We start from the raw sequence: 21,431 nt of genomic DNA on the forward strand, positions 1-21,431 counted from the left end.
TTCCAGCCTCTAGCTGAGCATCCATCATTCCCAACCCAGAGTTTATATGAGACCAACACAGTCAAATCCCATCATTCAGTATTTAAGTCCGACGTCATTTTGTAGTCCTACGTTACGTCCGGGTCCAAGTGCCACCAGCTCCCGTCCGCATGATCGCATCTCATTGTAAATAGAATATCTAAACGCGTGAATCTTTTTACAATGACGTTATTTTTCAGAAAGGATGCCATTGAGGGTTAAAATGGGTCTTAATGCTTCCAACTCGAGTAGAATTATTAATGTTCTGTGTCAGTGTCCATGACCAAGAGAATATATGATGTGGAGACAATAAAGACTATTATTATTATCATTATTATTGAAGGTGGTTCCCAACCCAGAGTTTATATGAGACCAACACAGTCAAATCCGGAGTGTTGGTGCTTTAGGGTCCCCCCCCCCCCCCCCCCTCCCCCAGATTTAAATTAACACTATGGATTTTCACCGTGAAGTTCTAGACTAGCATTGAGATGCAGTGCAGCTCCAAGTCATTCTCTTCCTCGTCATCACCTCCTCCCCCCCCTGTTTTGTGTCAGCCATTGATACTTTTATGGCACTTTCTTTGTGACCAAACAAAGTTTATAGTCGGCTGCTGTGTGGCGGATCATTAGAGAACATAAAGAGCCGTTCTGACTGCCGGACAAAGAGCCTCTCAACACAGATGTCAAGTGAGCCAAACTCTGGCTAACCCTGTCAACGTTATGACACTCTGAGAACCCTGTCAACGTTATGACAATCTGGTCATCCCAGCTTAGTAAATTAAAAGTAAAAATATTTAGGACGACCGTTGAGCTGATTCTACTATATGGCTCCGAAACATGGACACTTTCAAAGAAACGGTTAGATGGAACTTACACCCGCCTTGAGAGCACAAAATCTGTCTGAGCCACCCATCGACTAATCTAATATACGGCAACCTTCCCCGTGTTTCTTCACTAGTCCGATCCAGAAGAACACAGTTTGCCGGCCACTGCCACAGAGCTGACAATGAGGTTATATCTTCCATTCTTCTCTGGAGTCCTGCCTCAAAGCAGACCAGAGGTAGAAAACTGTCGTTCCCTGATGTCATCGCTAGGGACACATGCATCAGTAAGCAGGAACTGGGGATGGCAATGAAGGACCGGGAAGTCTGCCGTGGCGTTGTGAAATCCATGATCTTGACCGCGGTCGAAAAATGATGATAACAATCTGAGAACCCATCGTCAAAAAAATAAAGGAACAAAAACAGTGCCCTCTTTTACTTGAATTGATGCGAGTCAACGGTCTGGTCTGTCTTGAGAGACTAACATTATAATAACCAGTGGTGGAAAAAAGTACTCAATTTATCTCGCTCAATCGATTTAATAACTTGATTGAACGAGATTATAACGCTCCTAAATTCTCTAGCAGAAAAGACTACGCTCCACTTTTATTTTGCTCTTTAGAGACGTGAAAAAACGAAAAACACAAAACAAAATATATTTTTTAACACAATGAATTATAAACATGGACAGTCAAGTTAATTTCATGAATATGATTGATTTGTGTTTAACCATATTAATTTCCATTGATGTGTTTTTTTATTTGAATTGTTTTATGTATTATTATTTCAATATTATTTTGTTGTTAATTTGATGACATCATCTTTTGATGATGAAAATGTAAAATTGCAATTGTTTTGAGATGTATCTCGTATCCTTTGTAAGTGAACCATTGTATGTTTGTGTATTGTATTTGTATGTTGTGATGAATAATGTGTTGTGTGTTGTGTACTGGACCCCAGGAAGAATAGCCATGCTTTTGCAAGTGCTAATGGAGATCCACAATAAAGTAAAGTAAAGTAAAAGCTGTCCTTTTAAATGTCCATATCATACATAAACACAATGAAATGTCCACATTCACATGTTCACAAATGATCCACGGGGCGGAATGACAACACTGTTTACAAACAAACCAAATGACAACAGGCAACGTTGCGCCTTCTGCCGATTATTTTAGGAGAGTTACGTTATCTTATATTTCTTTATTTAAAGGACACTCTTATAGAGGGTATGCGCGTGACATCATCATCAAACCCGGAAGTTATGCAGGAATGCCCACTGAGTGGCGACAAACTACTTTCTGGCCTTGACAACCCATACATCCACACAGAAAAGTCCTATCTGATTGCATTAAACAACGTTAAACAATGTTAAACTCACTTTGCATGTTGCTTTGCCACTCAACGTGCCATTCACTTTAAGCATGCGCATACTCTCTATTGACATAGGAAGGGCTTTACGCCTCTGACACTCACTTCTGAATGGAGTTAGGAGGTTTCCTCCCGACAGCAACGATATATACATTTTGTTTTTGAGAACGTTTCACCCAAAGTCCACGAGGGGTTAAACCAGTGGTTAACAAAGCGTTTAGTCTCAGGTCATCTCCGTCAATAATGTAATATGAAATGGAAACGATACATATCCAAAAGAAAACAAAGTTATTGTGCAATGAAAGGAAGAAGCTTGCTAAAGCCCAGTTCCTGAACGCATCACTGGCGTGCCAATAATCACGGTAAAGCACTATTACCTAATATTGCTTAATTCATGAGGACAATAATCCATGTGAAGACATTTAATCAACATTCAATAATTCAATATTAAAAAACAATGATGTCCTGTCGACATGGCAACAGTTGCATGGTTTACCCAGGATGCATTGCACAATTCATTTATTTAGTTAAAATATCCATTAAAATGTTTTCCATAAAACAAACATTCAGTCATACGTTCATTATTGCAGTGGTTCTAAAAGTGTTACCTCAGGGGGTTCCAAATGGACCCTTACAGGTCTTTAACCCATTTTGACCTGAGATCAGATTCTGAAAATGTCTTCTACATCCTGACAGTTTTCTGAAAAAGCTATGTTTCCGTCGGTGGTTCTTCGATTTAAAAAAAATAGCAGACCTACAAGCTTGTAGCGCGCCACTCGGTGGCGCGCTATGAGCTTGTAGATCTGCTATTTTTCAATAGCTAAAGCATAACATAATGCTAACACCAAAAGGGGTTCCCGCCCAAAATGGGTTAAATTCTTTACAAATCAAATACTCAAAACATCTGAGTACTTTTTTAAAGCTGGGCGTGGCCCTTCTGCTTGAAGTGACGTTTCAGGTGGTGCATGAGAGCGAAGCTCCGCCCACACTCGGCACAATGGTAGGGTTTCTCTCCGCTGTGCATCCTCCGGTGTCTCTTCAGGTCGTTGGCACCGATGAACCTTTTCCCACACTGGTCACAACCGAAGGGTTTCTCCCCAGAGTGGACGCGCTGGTGAGCTTTCAACGTACTCGACGCCCTGAAAGTATTATAAATGTCAACATTAATGGCATTCTCAAACTAAAACATTTCAGATGACTAAAATACCATGATTATTTTATACCATGATTATTTTAATTCAAAGGACTATGAGTAAAACTAAACCAGCACTGGTGTCAGAGTCCTGCACGGGTCCAATTTTGACAACCTGTGCCCGCCACGCCCGTCAATAGTCAGGTCCGTGGATCACCCCGTCACCCATGATATCAAAATACAAACCAGACCCGCGGTGCCCGTCAAATAATGGACCCGTTGTCTGCCCCGTTTCCCGTTCGTATCACTGCTCGACATCTTTGACTTTATTCCATCCAACACCGCATGTGAAGGGGGAGTGTCTTTTGTGCGAGCTGCAGCAGAGCAGCAACACCGGTGTGGAGTTACATAATGTGATGTTGTTTGGGCGGAAACAGTGCGCTCTGATTTTCACAATAAAGTGTTACCCGCCCGCGTTTAGTTCATTACCGCCCGCCCCCTGTACCTGTGAACTTATAAAAGTATATTTTTCACCTTGTGAAACGCGGGTACCCGTCGGGTATCCGTCGGGTATCCGTACGGTACCCGTAGGACACCCGTTGCAGGACTCTGACTGCTGGTAGAGGTTGTCTCACCTGAAGCTCTCCCCACACTGCGTACAGCGGTAGGGTTTCTCTCCCGTGTGTTGGGTCCGGTGCAGCTTCAGGTGGTTGAGACTCCTGAAGCTCTCGTCACAGCGCTCACAGGAGAAAGGCTTGTGGTCCGTGTGCATGAGGCTGTGAACCCGCAGCTGCTCCGACCGCGTGAAGCCGCTGCCGCACTGCGCACAGCGGTAGGGTTTCTCCGTAGAGTGAGTGGCCCGATGCCTCGTCAGAGAGCCTCTGTCGCTGTAGCTTTTGTCGCACTGGTCACATTGGTGTGATTTCTCTGCTGCAGTGTGAGTGAGTCTTCCGTGACTCGCCTGATGCTTCTTCAGATGAGACGGCTGAGCGAAGGTTTCATCGCACTGGTGACAGTCGTAGGGTTTCTCTGTTGCAGTGTGAGAGAGTTTTTTGTGACTCGCCTGGTGCTTCTTTAGATGAGACTGGTGAGCGTATCTTTTGTCACATTGGTGTGGTTTCTCTGCTGCAGTTGGAGTGGGTTTGTGACTCGCCTGATGCTTCTTCAGATGAGACCGCCTTGCGAAGCTTTTGTCACACCGCTCACAGCAGTGGAGTCTGGGCTGAGCTGATGCTCCTCGCGGCTTCCTGACTGAGGAGAGAGAGAACAGGAAAGACTTGTTAGAAGAACAAGGATAAACACATTCCACAATAAAAAGGACTAGGTTTAGTTATTTGACTAACAACGGACATCAGCAGCGCTGAGTTGTTGATAAAAAGGTGACGGAACTAAAGATTATTAGAAAGATAATAATTATTATTATTATAACTACAACCAAACGCAGATTAAAAAAAAAAAGAAATCACACCTGCGTGTGGAGTGAGGGGTCGACTAAATCAACTGTAGATTTAGTCGACTGAAATCTTTATTTAGTCGACTAAAGCTAGATTAAAACTAAAACATTTCAGATGACTAAAATCTTTATTTAGTCGACTAAAGCTAGACTAAAACTAAAACATTTCAGATGACTAAAATGAGTAAAACTAAATGATATTTTTTATTCAAAAGACTTTGACTAAAACTACATAAAAATGTGCTGTCAGAATCTGTACTGGTCTCCATACCAGGCAACACACTGATGTCCATGTGACCTTCAACTTCCTGTTCAAGGTGGTCTTCAACTTCCTGTTTGACGTTGTCTTCAACTTCCTGTTCAAGGTGGTCTTCAACTTCCTGTTCAAGGTGGTCTTCAACTTCCTGTTCAGGGTGGTCTTCAACTTCCTGTTTGACAACGTATTCAGCTTCCTGTTTGACATCTTCAACTTCCTGTTCAAGGTGGTTTTCAACTTCCTGTTTGACGATGTCTTCAACTTCCTGTTTGACGATGTCTTCAACTTCCTGTTCAAGGTGGTCTTCAACTTCCTGTTTGACGATGTCTTCAGCTTCCTGTTCAAGGTGGTCTTCAACTTCCTGTTCAAGGTGGTCTTCAACTTCCTGTTCAGGGTGGTCTTCAACTTCCTGTTTGACGATGTCTTCAGTTTCCTGTTCAAGGTGGTCTTCAACTTCCTGTTCAAGGTGGTCTTCAACTTCCTGTTCAGGGTGGTCTTCAACTTCCTGTTTGACGATGTCTTCAGCTTCCTGTTTGACGTCTTCAGCTTCCTGTTTACAATTAGAATTAGAATGTAGTCGTTAGTCACTGTTAATTTTGTGGACTAAGATTTAAGACTAAAATATTTTGATATTTAGTCCACTGAGACTAGACTAAGACTAAACAATGTCAGATGACATTATTATTGAGGACAATGTACACTTCTTTTCTTTTTATATAATTTTTATCCCACGTTTTTGTTACCCATTTTTCACCCCTGTGTCAATTATCTAATGTGATCCTGGGCTCTACACACCCTCCGCCAACCTAGTCCCCATATATGGGGGACATGGGGAGAGCAACGGACTTGAACTCATGCTTCCTTCATGCCTGAGTGTCCAAGTTGCTCAATGTACACTTCTAAGTACAGCAGCTTCCATTTGACTAACATTGCTTTGGAAATGACTGTGGGTTAGTGTTGGTCATGGACAGTGTTACATCAGCCCGTCCCCTTCTCATTGTAAATAACAATATCTTTCAGAATATGCTTTGTGGTAATATCAATAGGTTGAAACAAAAACTATTTAGTAATTACAAAGATAAATGGTCAAATGACATATGGTCTAAAACCAAAACTTAGATCATATGTCCAGATGAAGCAGTGTTTTGGTACTGAACTGTATGTCAAATCCTTTCTGACCAGAAACCAGCGGTCATTGTGTGCCCAGCTGAGAACTGGTATCCTGCTTCTGGCTATTGAGGTAGGGCGGTTTTCAACGGTGCCAGAAGAGAATAGATTATGTAATGTATGTGACCTAAATTATGTGGGAAATGAATTTAATTTGTCCATGACAAAGAAAATATATGATGGAGACAATAAAGACTATTATTATCAATCATTATTATTGAAGGTGGTAACTGTCCATTTGCTCAGTACAATACTTTGGGTTCGGGGGCATATTTAGAATGTGTGCAGGGTTGAGTACATTGAATCTAGTTTGCATTAATACGATCTCTAATGGAGGATTTAGTTGACACAATGAAATTAAATGGTGATAGTATTCAGTGTGGGACGGCCTGTCACAGCCAGATTTGGGAGAGCAGTAGCTTTGTTGTTGCGAGGCAAGCGGTAAAATGAGACTTTACTCTTATGGGGACACAGTATAACTCTATGGGGACACAGTGTAACTCTATGGGGACACAGTATAACTCTATGGGGACACAGTATAACTCTATGGGGACACAGTATAACTCTATGGGGACACAGTGTAACTCTATGGGGACACAGTATAACTCTATGGGGACACAGTGTAACTCTATGGGGACACAGTGTAACTCTATGGGGACACAGTATAACTCTATGGGGACACAGTATAACTCTATGGGGACACAGTATAACTCTATGGGGACACAAACGACACAAACAGTAGGACCCGGAAGTATCTCTGGAGGGGGCGCTCACGTCAGGGCTAAAATACTCAATTACTTACTACCATGCGCTAATAAGTCTGATCTCTCTTTAGAAGCATTAATATTCCAAACGCTTGGTTAAGTCAGCAATTAGGACAGAACATTGGCGTTCTGATCAAAACCATAGATTCAGAGATAAATTTATAGTTTTGTCGGCTCGTAAATTTAAGGAACTCCAGTCAATAAACGACAAGATAAATAGTCACATAAGTATAGGATGGGTGGAGCGTTGTCCAGGGTGACACACACACACACACACACACACACACACACACACACACACACACACACACACACACACACACACACACACACACACACACACACACACACACACACACACACACACACACACACACACACACACACACACACACACACACACACACACACACACCAGTGTGGTCCGCGTTGAGCTGGAGGTCAGGGGGTTAAGGTCGTCTTCAGGTTCCCGTTTAACAGAAACCGTTCCTGATGGTCGAGGCGAACTGCACCACATAGACTGGTCTGTATGGAGGAATACATAGACTGGTCTGTTATGGAGGAATACATAGACTGGTCTGTATGGAGGAATACATAGACTGGTCTGTATGGAGGAATACATAGACTGGTCTGTATGGAGGAATACATAGACTGGTCTGTATAGAATACATAGACTGGTCTGTTATGGAGGAATACATAGACTGGTCTGTTATGGAGGAATACATAGACTGGTCTGTATGGAGGAATACATAGACTGGTCTGTTATGGAGGAATACATAGACTGGTCTGTGTGGAGGAATACATAGACTGGTCTGTATGGAGGAATACATAGACTTGTCTGTTATGGAGGAATACATAGACTGGTCTGTATGGAGGAATACATAGACTGGTCTGTTATGGAGGAATACATAGACTGGTCTGTGTGGAGGAATACATAGACTGGTCTGTTATGGAGGAATACATAGACTGGTCTGTGTGGAGGAATACATAGACTGGTCTGTTATGGAGGAATACATAGACTGGTCTGTATAGAATACATAGACTGGTCTGTATAGAATACATAGACTGGTCTGTGTGGAGGAATACATAGACTGGTCTGTATGGAGGAATACATAGACTGGTCTGTATGGAAGAATAATAATTAATACAAAAACACCTTCCTAAATAGAAAGGTCTTAAAAGAGTCCAGATCTGGTAGGAGTAGTATAAATAGCCTATACTCGCTTACATGTATATTTCTACATAACAATTAGCTTTCCTAAGTTGCAATGTGTTTTCTTTAAACATTTCTTTTCCCCTTTTAATTGTACATTTATTAGTTTGGATTGTTTCATTTCAGAGACAGACAGGCAGGCAGGCAGGCAGGCAGACAGACAGACAGACAGACAGACAGGCAGACAGGCAGGCAGGCAGGCAGGCAGGCAGGCAGGCAGGCAGACAGACAGACAGACAGACAGACAGCATGCCGGTCTGTATCTTACAGGTAGATCTGTTCTCCATTGGTCGTGTCTGGGTCATCTTCATCTGAGCTCCACTATCTGCCCTGGAATGAAATACAACTCCCATCATGCAACTGTGATCTGTACGGACCTGATTGGTCCAACATCCTCATTAGAAATACGACTCCCATGGTGCATCTGTGATGAGCTTTTGATGTGTGACAGAGGGTTTTAGATGCCTCTTAAAGCCAACAACTGAGGTTAACCTGATATGCAGGTGGAGTAAGTTCGCTACCAAAGGCAGCTTCACTGTCTCTTGCCATTTGTCGATAGCTCGGTCAGCCGCCCAGCCCCGAGTGACCTGAGGGGGCGGCCTGCGCATACTTATGCAGGCAATCTGACACATATAAGAAAGCAAGCAACCCAGACACGCTCCATAACAGTGTTTCCACACCTAAGCGGAAAACGTCCGACAGCCGCGGACAGAAGAAGCTGTCCGCAGCTTCTTTTCCGAGTTTTTAGACAGCTGGTGGATGGAAAAGAAGCTCCACCTCCGCGGATGACTGCCGCGGAGGAGAGCGTTTCCGGGAATCTGGCCGTCGCGGCAGTCGTCCGCGGAGGTGGAGCTTAATTTCCATCCACCAGCTGTCTAAAAACCCAGAAAAAGAAGCTGCGGACAGCCGAGAACGTCCGCGGCTCTTTAGTAAGTGTGGCAGCACCTTCACATAGCCCTCAACCATAGAGAAAACACCTTCACATAGCCCTCAACCATAGAGAAAACATACAGGGATGCCCCCTTAGTCGCAGTGTTGTTTTTGGCAGCACATTTTGATTTTAGTTTTAGTCACATTTTAGTCACCTGGAATGTCTTAGGTGACATTCACACCAGAAAGCTTTGCTGCGATTAAAACGAATCCTTCTGCGCATTGTCAGAAAGTGCACTTCGTTTGACAGGTGTCATGGCTCATTCGAATCCTAATGCGTATCAAAGAACCGCATTCTACTCCGAGCAAAAACGGGAGTTTCGCTTCGCTTCCAATCGCACTTGATTACGATTCGGTGCAGGTGTGAATGCAATCCGCAGTAAATAAAGGAAATGAAGCAAACAATGTGGCGGCTGAGGAGCTGAACACAGTTGGAGACTGAAGCCCTGATCGAAATGAGGACGAGTACATTAATCAATTGCTTAAGGAAACACATAAAAACACTGCAGTGTATTATAGCCTACAGAATATTATGTCTGTCTGTCTGTCTGTCTGTCTGTCTGTCTGTCTGTGCGTGCGTGCCGTAAACATGGAATGCTGTCACTGTGTGGGGACTGGGGAGTAGGGACTTTCATCTCGATAAACTTGTAAACATTTTGCGCTGCTGTCTGTTATATCAGTGCGCTCAGCGCTGTGCCTCCATGCCCAAAAGAACAGTGCGTGGCTGCGTGCGTAGAGAGAGAGAGAGAGAGAGAGAAAAAGAGAGAGTTGATTTAGTCAACTGTAGATTCAAATGTATTTCGGCGGGCCTTGATGCGGTCGTAATGACTGTTTTTACACTTTCTGAAAATAGCCGATCTACAAGCTCACAACACGTCACAGCGCGGCTCGTTGTGAGCTTGTAGATCGGCTATTTTCAGTATGCAACCAAGTGTAAAATTACTTATACTGGATCTCTTGTCCACTAGTCCCTTCCCAACATTTTAGTCTGGTTTTTATTTGTTGACGAAATTGTCAGTATATTTAGTCTTAGTATTATTCATCATAGCTTAGTTTTAATTTAGTTTCCATTTAGTTTTCGTCAGTGAAAAAAGGTAGTCGATGAACATTTTTCGTCTTAGTTTTAGTCGACGAAATCAACACTGCTTAGTCACAAACACAAGCACAGCTACCAGACGGAAAAGCGATTGGACTTAATATAAGAAACCAAAAAGAAAGCTACCTGGCATACTGGAAAGATCGAGACAACCAAAAACCAAAGCAAAATGGAATGCCATATATCACTAAAAAGAGAATATATAGTATTGGCTGAATACTTGAGCACGGTAAACGACCCAAAACTTAGGAAAGCCTTGACTAGGTACAGAGACTCAGTGAACACAACCTTGCAACAGAGAAAAGCCCCGCTCCCAAGGGAAGACAGTGTTGTAGTCGAGTCCTAGCCTGGTGAAACCACTCCCCCTGCTGGACAACATTAGCACTTGTGCTCAGCTATTACAATTTACAATTTACAATTTACAATTTAGGCATTTAGCAGACGCTCTTAATCCAGAGCGACTTACATTAGGCAGGAACAAAAGTATGGGAATACATCACATGTATAAAATGCATTTATCAAGAAACATGCGTAAGCTAAGAACGTAACTAGAACATATCTATATAATGACACTATACATATTAACTATGTATATATACTATACTATGCTATACATATGTAGGCTACTATGATGTGCTATGACTATATACAATACAATTATTGTGCTGTCTACATGACATGCTATAAGTCTGTTTCAGATGCTATCTAAGTCTAAAAAGTGCTATCTAAGGGGGTAGGATAAGTGCTATGGGCCATGATGGAGTCTGAAAAGGTGGGTCTTCAGACTACGGCGGAAGATTGGGAGTGATGCCGCAGTTCTGACTGCAACGGGGAGTGCATTCCACAGTTTTGGGGCCAGAAGGGAGAAGAGTTTGGGACGTGTGGAGCGTTGGCCCGGCGTTTTTAGTGAGGGTACTTCCAGCTTTCCTGCGTTGGCTGATCTGAGTGCGCGGGAGGGTTTGTAGGGTTCAATCATGCTTGCAAGATATGGGGGAGCCATACCTTTGGTTGCTTTGAATGCCAGCATCAGAGTTTTGTATTCTGTGCGGGCAGCGACTGGGAGCCAGTGCAGGGAGCGGAGCAGGGGGGAGACATGTGAGAATTTTGGCTGGTTGAAGACCAGACGAGCTGCGGCATTTTGGATCATTTGGAGAGGCTTAAGTGCACATGCCGGTAGGCCAGTAAGGAGCGAATTACAATAGTCAAGTTTTGACAAGACTGTTGTCTGGATTAGGAGCTGGGCTGATTCCTGGGTGAGGAACGGTCTAATTCGTCGTATGTTATAGAGTGTGAACCTACAGGATCGAGTGACAGCTGTGATGTGAGTTTTAAACGAGAGCTGACTGTCCAGCAACAACATACCCTGGGAAAATACAGAACTAAACAATTAAATAAAATGAGTTGTACCTAGTGATGCACCGAATATTCGGCCGCAGAAAATATTCGGCAGAAAATGGCTAAAATGCATTTTCTGCCCGAATAGGCAGAAAATATATCACCGAATAGTGTATGCAATTAATGCATTCAAAATAACTGAATAAATGTTTTATGGACCCATAATAGTGATTATTATTTAAGTTAAGTTTTGCCATAACCATTTATTTTGCCATATATCAGGTAGCTTTAAGGTACGGCCATGACAGCAATGGTAGGAAAAAAGATATATAATATTAACATATTCGGAATTCTGTTTTCGGCCAACTGTTTCCTATATTCGGTATTCAGTTTCGGCCAATAATTTCCCTTTCGGTGCATCCCTATACCTGTATGATAAGAGACAAATGAACCTTGTTGATTGTCCATTCTTCACTCTGGACAGAGAAATCATCTGAAAGACAAAGAAAAATCAATCAATCAATCAATCAATCAATCAATCAACTTCATTGTCTACACAGTGACAGTTAACAGTGAAACTATTACTCAAAGGGTATTAATACAATCTGTGAATACATTTCTTACCAAGAACTTTCTTCACCAATGTGTAAAGTTGTCTACTAACATATCCCACATAGGTTTCTATTCAACCACCCTAGGGGAATGTTTGACAGCTGCTGAAAGTTGGGGTACCATCAGCAACCAATATATGGCAAAATGTTCTAAATTTCATTATACTTTAAGTAGCATGTGACATGTCAAACTATGGGCTTTTCATGATTCTGAATCCATTCCAAGCATTCGTTTTGCACGAAAAAAACAAAACTCCTTGGGCTAAATTCGGGTCATAGCCACTTGTGTTGACCTGACTGATCACATTTAGCCCCTCCTAATGGTACAACATCAATACAGCATGGAATTGTGGACAACATCTTATCCAACAACAACAAACTATTCTAAGTCTTGGGTCTGAGAGACTAAATCTTAAATGGTGGTCCGTGGCTCAAATGCAGAATAAATAATGGACCTTGATGTGAAAAGGGTTGAGAAACACTGCTGTTAATAACAACGTCTGGGTTTCCGAGGCTACACTGCTGTACTCTATAGCTAAGCCTACACGATTTGAACATGCTGTACGCATATTTATTAAACTACTTGTTTATTTGTGGCAGCGGTGGCCGAACGGATTGCGGAGCGGTCTTGATACCGGAAGGTCGCCAGTTCGAATCAGCGGTCGGACACGTTAAAATTACCAGCGCTGAAGTGCCCTTGAACAAGGCATTGAACCACTACGATGAAATGTTCTATGAGCAGGGCCTGGCTGGAAACAAGTTCTTGAGCTTAGCCCAGATACCCTGGGTAAATATAGTAATCATTTCATTTCATTTCATGGCCCCCATAGATATAATACAGGTTGCACTTTGGCAGCAATTGTAGAAATATTCAACATTAATGTCGAATGTCCAAATCAAGTTCTAATCATGCATTAACTTTAGATTACCTGTTTTGGACCAAACAGCCAATTATTACAACAAGGTCAGGTCTTCCTGTTAATGTTTATTTACGAAGGAATCGAATTAAGGAACATCCGCACACTAGTTTCTAGAGCTCCGTTTGAAACTTACTTTATTTAGAGGCAACACATTGCGTTTCCACCTACTAGGTCTTCATCATTCAAATAGGATTATATTTGCATCATATTTGCCTGATGAAGACCGAGCAGGTCGAAACGATGCAATTTGTTGCCTAAAGTAAGTTTCATGGAGTGGCTCCCAAACTTTTTCATCTCAAGGACCCCCAAAATGATACTCATTAGCCTGCAGACCCCCAATTGAAAATATATGCCAAGGACCCCCATAAGAGAAGATTTTCACGGCTTTAGCAGTGATTCTCAACCCGTTTCATTTCAAGGACCTGCATTAGGCTACGGTCCCCCATGTAATGGAATTTCTATCTCTGGGACCCCAATGTATATTGTAAAATCAAAGCTAATTTTAACTCTGAGAGTGTACATTTGTACACTCTCTGAGTTACAGAATACAGACCCATAAGGGTCCATTTGGTTCCTAACTATCATTTAGCTGGGGACCCCCTGGAACTCTCTCAAGGACCCCTAGGGGTCCCCGAACCGCACTTTGGGAACCACTGCTGTAGAAACTAGTGTGCAAATGTTTTATGCTCTTCCTTGATGTTTAAAAGGGTATCAAAGAAGGGTCCCGCACACTGTCAGAAAACTTGCCAAAAATGTTGCTCTTTATTCAACGTTTCGGTCTATTCGACCTTCATCAGGACAGACAATGATGTTTGCCTTGATGCCTGACATCCTAACCTGACTCTGCTGCCCCATCTGGCGGAGTCAGGTTATGACATCCAGCACCTGGCCTGAATATAGGCATTGAGATGTGCTCACAATCTGCTCTGTGAACAGGCCGGCAGTAGGCAGTAGGCCTCAGTGAAGTTACCTGGGCTCAGGTCAAAAGGGGTGGAAAACGAGACGCCAGGGTTGGAGGAAGTCGCGAAAGACAACCGCTGGTCACAGGTCAGGGGCCAGTGACCTCTCAGGGCAAAGACAACCGCTGGTCACAGGTCAGGGGCCAGTGACCTCTCAGGGCAACTCTCAGCTGAGGAAAGGGCCCCCGGCCCCAGAACGGTGAACGTGCACAACAACATTGGGGTCGCGGGGCTTACAATGTGTACACCAGGGTTCGTGAGTCACCTTGTTGGCAGCGGTGGCCGAACGGTTTGCGGAGCGGTCTTGATACCGAAAGGTCGCCAGTTCGTATCCCCGGACCAGCACGTTAAAATTACCACCGCTGAAGTGCCCTTGAGCAAGGCATTGAACCACTACCATGAAATGTTCTATGAGCAGGGCCTGGCTGTAAACAAGTATCTGATGCTATCGGATAGAGATCCGAGAGCCGACCAGAGACGGCCAGAACCCCAGCTCAGGAGAAGGGTCGAAGGTGCCATATCTGAAGGGGGTGGTCGCGTGAGAAGCCAGGGCGGACCCATGGTGAGACCATACTGCAGGAACGTGGACTTTTGAAGATCCACAAACAGGCCCACTGATATAGCAAAGAGATTGACGGTTTAGTGGTGATTAACTATTAAAGTGGATGAGATCATTGTTGTTGTTCACTAAAGTGTTGGGTGGTATAAAACCATGATTACTTGTATATGCCTTGAAGAGAAACAGAAATGTTTTGTTAAGTTTGGTTTTACTGTGTTTTAGTCTGGAGAGAAAAGGGATAGATACTAAAGTTATAGGTTTATGATGAATTCCTGATCTGTTCTTTGTCTATATAGAAGTGTCTATTTGTACGTATCTAAATGTTTTGATGAATTGAACATGGTAGACCCTATTGTAAACAAGTATAATTCTTAATTGGGTCGTCCACTCACAGTTAACAGCCTTTGTATTGAGTTTGTGCTTGAAATGTACTGTAATTCTGCAAACTGTTAATAAATATTTAAATCAATCAATCAATCAATCAATTTGTGTGTATGACTGACCTAGGTGTTAACGATCCCCATCCCTACCCCCTCCCCTGACGGTCAAAAGTTTAAGGAAAGGTTGCACCCCGGCCCCTCCCTCGTCTCAAAGCAGAGAGCATTCTGGTTGATTGGGGTTTGTTATTTTCATTTATTTTTGCTGCATATTAAGATGTTGTTTCTGTTAGTTTGTGTTGCAATGTGATGTATAAGTGCACAAACAGTTACTCATGTACGGATCTCCTCTGCATGGGATATAGTTCTTATTATTTGTTTTGTGTTTTAATGGCTTAAAAGTTTTAATTACAAAAAAAGAAAGGGGAGAATATTTTTGCCTCCCTGCCAAAAAAAGTAGAGTAGTGAGTGGTTTTAAGTAATGAATCAGTACCTTTAGAATAAAAAGACTGCTAACTCAGTATGTTAGGAGTATGTTATAATGTGTGTACTAGGGGTTTCTGACTCATGTTGTTGAAAGGGGAATAGGCGGGTAATACGTTTTGGAGAAGGCTTAACATTTTGAAGTGTTTATAATAGAGGGTATGCGCATGCTTAAAGTGAATGGCACATCGAGTGGCAAATCGAGTGGCAAAGCGACAGGCAAAGTGAGTTTAACATTGTTTAACGTTGTTTAATGCAATCAGATAGGACTTTTCTGTTTGGATGTATGGGCTGTCAAGGCCAGAAAGTAGTTTTTGCCACTCAGTAGGCGTTCCTGCATAACTTCCTGGTTTGATGATGATGTCACGCGCATACCCTCTATAACAAGGTTTGAGGGCAGGCCCAAGACAATGATCAATCAAAGATAAGGAGAAGAGAGGGGGGTATTTGAGGAGGTAGGCTAGAGCAGGAAGGGACCTTTTTTTCCATTCTAACAGTGTCCTCTTGGGTGAGCAGTTCTCTGAATTACGATCCCAATCACATTGTACCCTTTTTCCCTTTTAGACTTAATTTTAGTCATTCTTTTCTCTGTATTTTTCTATCGTTTTGTTTTGTCATTTTTTCTGTAAACCGTATATTTGCTGATCTTCTGGAGAAATAAACTCTTTTTTGGATTTACTACAACTTCTGCTTTCCGTTCATCTATTCCGGTGAGTAACACGATGATAAATGCATAAAATATAAAAGTAAATGCATACTGATGATAATGATAACCCCTATTGTAATAATATACACATATTGTTTGGGTGCATATTCCTCATGTGCTGATTTTTTCCCTGCCATATTGCATACCCTATTTCTGTTTCTGTCGTATTTCACCACGTGTATTCTGGACAAGTGATCAGTGGACAGTGAGTGAATCAGTAGCCCCATATGTGCCCTCTCCCTACGCTCATTCTGTAGCTCCGAGATGAGGTCACACACAGGGCCCCTCCCACCCCGTTCAGAAACGGCGCATGTTTCCACAAGGAACCATTCTTACCCTTTTCTAAACAATGAACCTGAAGGGGCAGAAAGGGTTTACACTAATTCAAATTTAGCAACGTCCAAGAAAATCCGAGTTTAAACGGTTACGAGCGTTACAGCGGTTGGTTTAGTCAGCCGCTTCCATGTTTATCAAGCGATTCGTGCGTGTGCGCGTGCATGTCGAGTGAACTGAAGTCAGTTGGAAATGTTCGACCAGGGGAGGCGCCGGGGAGGCGCTAAAGCTTTTCAACTTCCTTGAAAAACATGCTAAACAACCGCTAGACGCTCGTGTAACCGTTTAAAGTTGGATTTTCTTGGACGTTGCTAAGTTTGAATTAGTGTAAACCCTTTCTACCCCTTCACGTTTTGGATTCATTGTTTAGAAAAGGGTAAGAATCGTTCCTTGTGGAAACATGCGCCGTTTCTGAACGGGGTGGGAGGGGCCCTGTGTGTGACCTCATCTCGGAGCTACAGAATGAGCGTAGGGAGAGGGCACATATGGGGGTAGTGAATCAGCAAACTACCCCTGTGAGAAGGGGCTGCTCCTCTCTCTATGCGAGCCGTGTAGCAGGGAGAGACATAGGGGTGGGACGATATGGGTACCTCACGATACGATATATATCGCGATAGTAGGCCCTCGATAATGATAATAACACGATATATTGCGATATTTGCGATATATCGATATATTGTATGAAATTTCATCAATGATATATCACAATATCTGCAACGTACAAAATACGCTATGTGTGTGTCCCTCCCACAGGGAGGGACACACACATAGCTGTCTATAGGAGTGGTTGCACCACTCAAACACTAAATTAATACTCAATAAACTCTCCCTTTGACTCATACCCTCATCATAATACCTCACAAACACTACCAACTGACCATTATCACTGGTATCATTATAATACCTCACAAACACCACCAACTGACCATTATCACTGGTGTCAGTGCTCGGGAAATGCATTCTGCATTTTGTATTCCCACAAAGCTGTTTGGACAAATCACCATCCAGTAATTCAGTACTTCTGGTTGCTGTGGAATGTGAGAGTGGGATTTGCTTTATTTTAGCTGTCATTTCCTCCTTTTCTAAACATGTTGTTCATCACTGCATTATGAACAAGATTATTTTATTTCAAAAAAAAATAAAAAAATATTGATTATTTATCGCGGGATGACGTATCGATATATATCGCAATATCGATATTTCAGCACACCCCTAGGAGAGAGTGGTGCTCTCTCACTCAACTGAACAGTACATTTCCTGGGCCTTATCGGCGAGCCGCGGTATTGCCCTGGGATCTGACTGCACCACAACATATTCCTGAATCTTCCGCTGTAACGGTGGAGTAGCCTGGCTAATAAGCCAGACTAATATCACACAACACTGTCGCGGTATATTAGTCTGGGCTGGCTCCACTTGGATTTCATTTCCCGGGGGGCGGGTTCAAACATTTTCTCTTCGACGCAATTGGTCAGAGCTACTGTCAGTCAAATGTCTCAAGCATTGAACGTCACTGTACCAAAGCCCGCCCATATTGCATACCGTGTCCCGATTGGCCCGACCTGTTCTCGGTTGTAGGAAAGAGGCGTGCTACTGAGCCTCGCCAGACCCTAATCCGCTGGCAGGCAATTTTTTTTTTGCCAACGGCTGATTCGGTCTGGTTTATTAACCAGGCTAACGGTGGAGGGGAACCCCGACAAACTGCACAATAACAGACGAACCAAGCTTGAACCTACAAAGGGGACAGTTTTTGTCCTGGTACACTCAGCCTGTCAACATTTACGACACATTTTGTTCAAACAACAATCGAAAAGGTCAATGTGAACAAACATAAGCTACAGCTGTAGTTTAGTAACTGTTACCATGACGACCAATGTAAACGCACCGGTTCTAACAGGGTCACTAGATGAAGCGTTGATGGAACAGTGTTGCCAGATTGAGAAATAAGCTGCCAGGTCTATGGAAAAAGCCCAAGAGAAGCGATCATGTTAAACCACATTGGCAATTTGAAAATAGCTGATCCACAAGCTCATAACAACATGTTGTGAGCTTGTATATCTGCTAGGTGAACAAGGTGACAAAATAACGTGGAATATTTTTTAAACATTTTAACAACACAACTCTGGTATAGGGGTCGCTGGCACAAAACAGTTTTAGATGTAGGGTCGTCTATCAAATACATAATTATTATCCTTAATATGGAAATGTGTGAGAATGGTTTAAACCAGGTTTAAACCAGTGGTTCCTAAACGTTTTCATGTCAAGGACCCCCAAATTGACACTAATTAGCACGCGGACCCTCATTTGAAAAGACATGCCAGGGACCCCCTAAGAGAAGATTTTTACGGCTCTAGCAGTGATTCTCAACCCGTTTAATTTCAAGGACCCCCAGTTTGACCTGCATTAGTCTACGGACCCCCATTTAATGGCATTTCTATCTCTGGGACCCCACTTTAAATAGTAAAATCAATGTTAATTTAACTCTGAGAGTGTAGAAATGGAACCAAATGGGCCTGTTAGGGTTCCATTTGTACACTCTCAGAGTTACAGACCCATTAGCCGCAAGATTTTTTTATAATGGGATGAATCTAGAGTTGCAATACCCTCCATTGACTCCCCACTCATCATTTTGCGTTTGCGATCTGCTTGTCTTAAACGACGTTAAACTCACCAACATTGCAGCTGTAGTCCAAGCTTGAATTATTCTCTTTCAATCTGCAAAGTCTGTTTTTCATAAAAATCCCCCGTAGACATGTTATGAGCTACTTTCTGTCAATAAATTCTGTGCAAGTGATTCTTTTTCTAAGTGCTGGAGTTTGGAAGCGCTCGTCGTAAGTCACTGAACGTCCCTGCATGCATCTGTTTCGCATTTGCACATAATGCAGGAGGCAGCAGCGTGACCCCTTAATACAAACGAGCGCTTCCAAACTCCAACATATTTTCTTCTTCTTGACAGAAAGTAGCTCATAACATGTCTACGGGGGATTTTTATGAAAAACAGGCTTTGCAGATTGAAAGAGAATAATTCAAGCTTGGACTACAGCTGCAATGTTGGTGAGTTGAACGTCGTTTAAGACAAGCAGATCGCAAACGCAAAATGATGAGTGGGGAGTCAATGGAGGGTATTGCAACTCTAGATTCATCCCATTATAAAAAAATCTAGAGTTGCAAATTGCGGCTACAGACCCATAAGGGTCCATTTGGTTCCAAACTATCATTTAGCTGGGGACCCCCTGGAGCTCCCTCAAGGACCCCTGGGGGTCCCCGGACCCCACTTTGGGAATCAATGGTTTAATATAAACAAGACCAAATAAACAACACTTTAGAAACAAGACCAAATCATCATATCAACATTAGTAGAAACAAAAAGAACGCAACCCACAACTACCAATATTTACAGGCAACATTACAGAAAAAAAAGCCCAAAGTCACTTGTAATAAGCAGACATGGCAACACGGTGCTTGAATAATGAACATAAACCAATGAAATCGGAATAAAAACCTGTTACAGCACAGCCGGTGACCTGTAGAATTCTGTGACTCCGTGCAATATATGTCGTTGTTTATCTATAAACATTGAAACAATGTATCAGTCTGTAGTTTATGTGTGATATTATGAACTATAATATGAACAACATAAACATATTGATTACATACCGTTACGTTCAGAATCACTGTCTGCTTCCATGTGAAAAACAACAACAAAGTGTGTCAAGTGACATTTAATTAACAAACGTGACTTCCGGAGGTCGATTTCATAATAAAAGTTGTCTTTGTTGGTTTTTAAACATGTCACAGTGCCTCCTACTGGCCGTTTCTCAATATACCCAAACTTGGGAAGTTCAGACTTGAGAAGTTGAGTCCTTGGGAGTTCAGTTCAGAACTTCAGACTTGCAACTTGCAAGTTCTATAGCCTACCCGTTGCACCGTGACCCGTTGATAGCATGTAGATCTGCTATTTTTGTACATCGAGTTTAATGTGTAGTATACAACTAAACAGTTACATTCTATAAAAAAAATAACAAAATAAACACTGCCTCTTTTTGAAAAAAATAATGGTAAATAAATAAATGTAAACATTCCATTTACTGCGTACTTAGAAATATGCATATTAATAGTAGGCTATAGCCTGTTAATTGTGATATAGTATGAAATGAAATGAAATGAAATGAAATGAAATCTATATTTACCCAGGGTATCTGGGCTAAGCTCAAGATAGTATAGTAGGCCTATAGCCCACTTACTGTACAAACCTATATGGAGACGTTATTGTATTATGCCGTTCTTCTAACCACAGCTGGGCAACAATTTAATGTAGGCACCAAGACCATAATGACTCTTTTTGATACAGAGACAGTCATGGGCAGCTGCTTGTTGTCGATGTGCGAGAGGACGGTAGAGGGCCATGGCAACTTCTGTGGTATGCAAACTGCCACGGGTCCAGCGAGGCAGGCAGCGTTGAGCAGATGTATTCCCTCACCAGCCTCTCAAAGCATTTGCTGACTCTCGGTGTGAGAGGGCCCCTGCGCCAGAAAGTTATTTGGGGGGCCCCCATAGCGCGCGTGCGCGCAGAATCTTCTGAGTTTTTACATGTATTATCATCTTTTTTACCTCTTGCCATTTCCTGAAAGTTGGCAGCCCTGCTTGAATGTGTTCTAATATTATCATCACTTTACAAAATACAGCTCAAGTGAAGTTAGGAGGTTTTTGACATTAATGTTTTGTAATGTTTGATTAGAATGACCACCTGCATCCAGCAATCTGAATGTATTGAATCAATCAATCAATCAATCAAATGATGATACATGTACAGTAGGCCATCTTGTGTAAATCTACTCAATCCACCACTGGAGGATTCACACACCCACAAAAAAACAGCCAACCTAAAAGTACTCAGCACTTTACAGTCTTCCTAGAAATGTGCTTGAGTAAAG

The 21,431-nt window shown here is 42.5% G+C and overlaps 1 protein-coding gene across 13 annotated transcripts; it reads right to left on the reverse strand.

Moving 5' to 3' along the window:
* Positions 1-1,819: 1,819 nt before the first annotated feature.
* Positions 1,820-20,237, reverse strand: LOC306932234 (uncharacterized protein). 13 transcript variants are annotated; one of them, XM_079513940.1, is made up of 9 exons: positions 20,155-20,227; positions 20,000-20,064; positions 18,383-18,454; positions 11,981-12,045; positions 8,460-8,521; positions 7,394-7,503; positions 5,063-5,597; positions 3,974-4,589; positions 1,823-3,345 (listed from the first exon to the last, which is right to left on the reverse strand). In XM_079513940.1, exons 4-9 carry the CDS (start codon positions 12,043-12,045, stop codon positions 3,123-3,125), a joined length of 1,611 nt encoding a protein of 536 aa, XP_079370066.1. In that variant the 5' UTR covers positions 18,383-18,454; positions 20,000-20,064; positions 20,155-20,227; the 3' UTR covers positions 1,823-3,122. The 13 variants fall into 13 exon arrangements, 11 of the variants coding, with proteins under 11 accessions (XP_079370069.1, XP_079370064.1, XP_079370063.1 ...); XR_013791091.1 differs by lacking the exon at positions 18,383-18,454 and having other exon boundaries at positions 1,825-2,967; positions 3,039-3,345; positions 20,155-20,237; XM_079513939.1 differs by lacking the exon at positions 18,383-18,454 and having other exon boundaries at positions 1,828-2,862; positions 3,091-3,345; positions 20,155-20,237.
* Between the last annotated feature and the right edge of the window lie 1,194 nt (positions 20,238-21,431).

This window comes from Electrona antarctica (genome assembly GCF_951216825.1).
Source record: "Electrona antarctica genome assembly, chromosome: 11".
Lineage (NCBI taxonomy): Eukaryota > Metazoa > Chordata > Actinopteri > Myctophiformes > Myctophidae > Electrona > Electrona antarctica.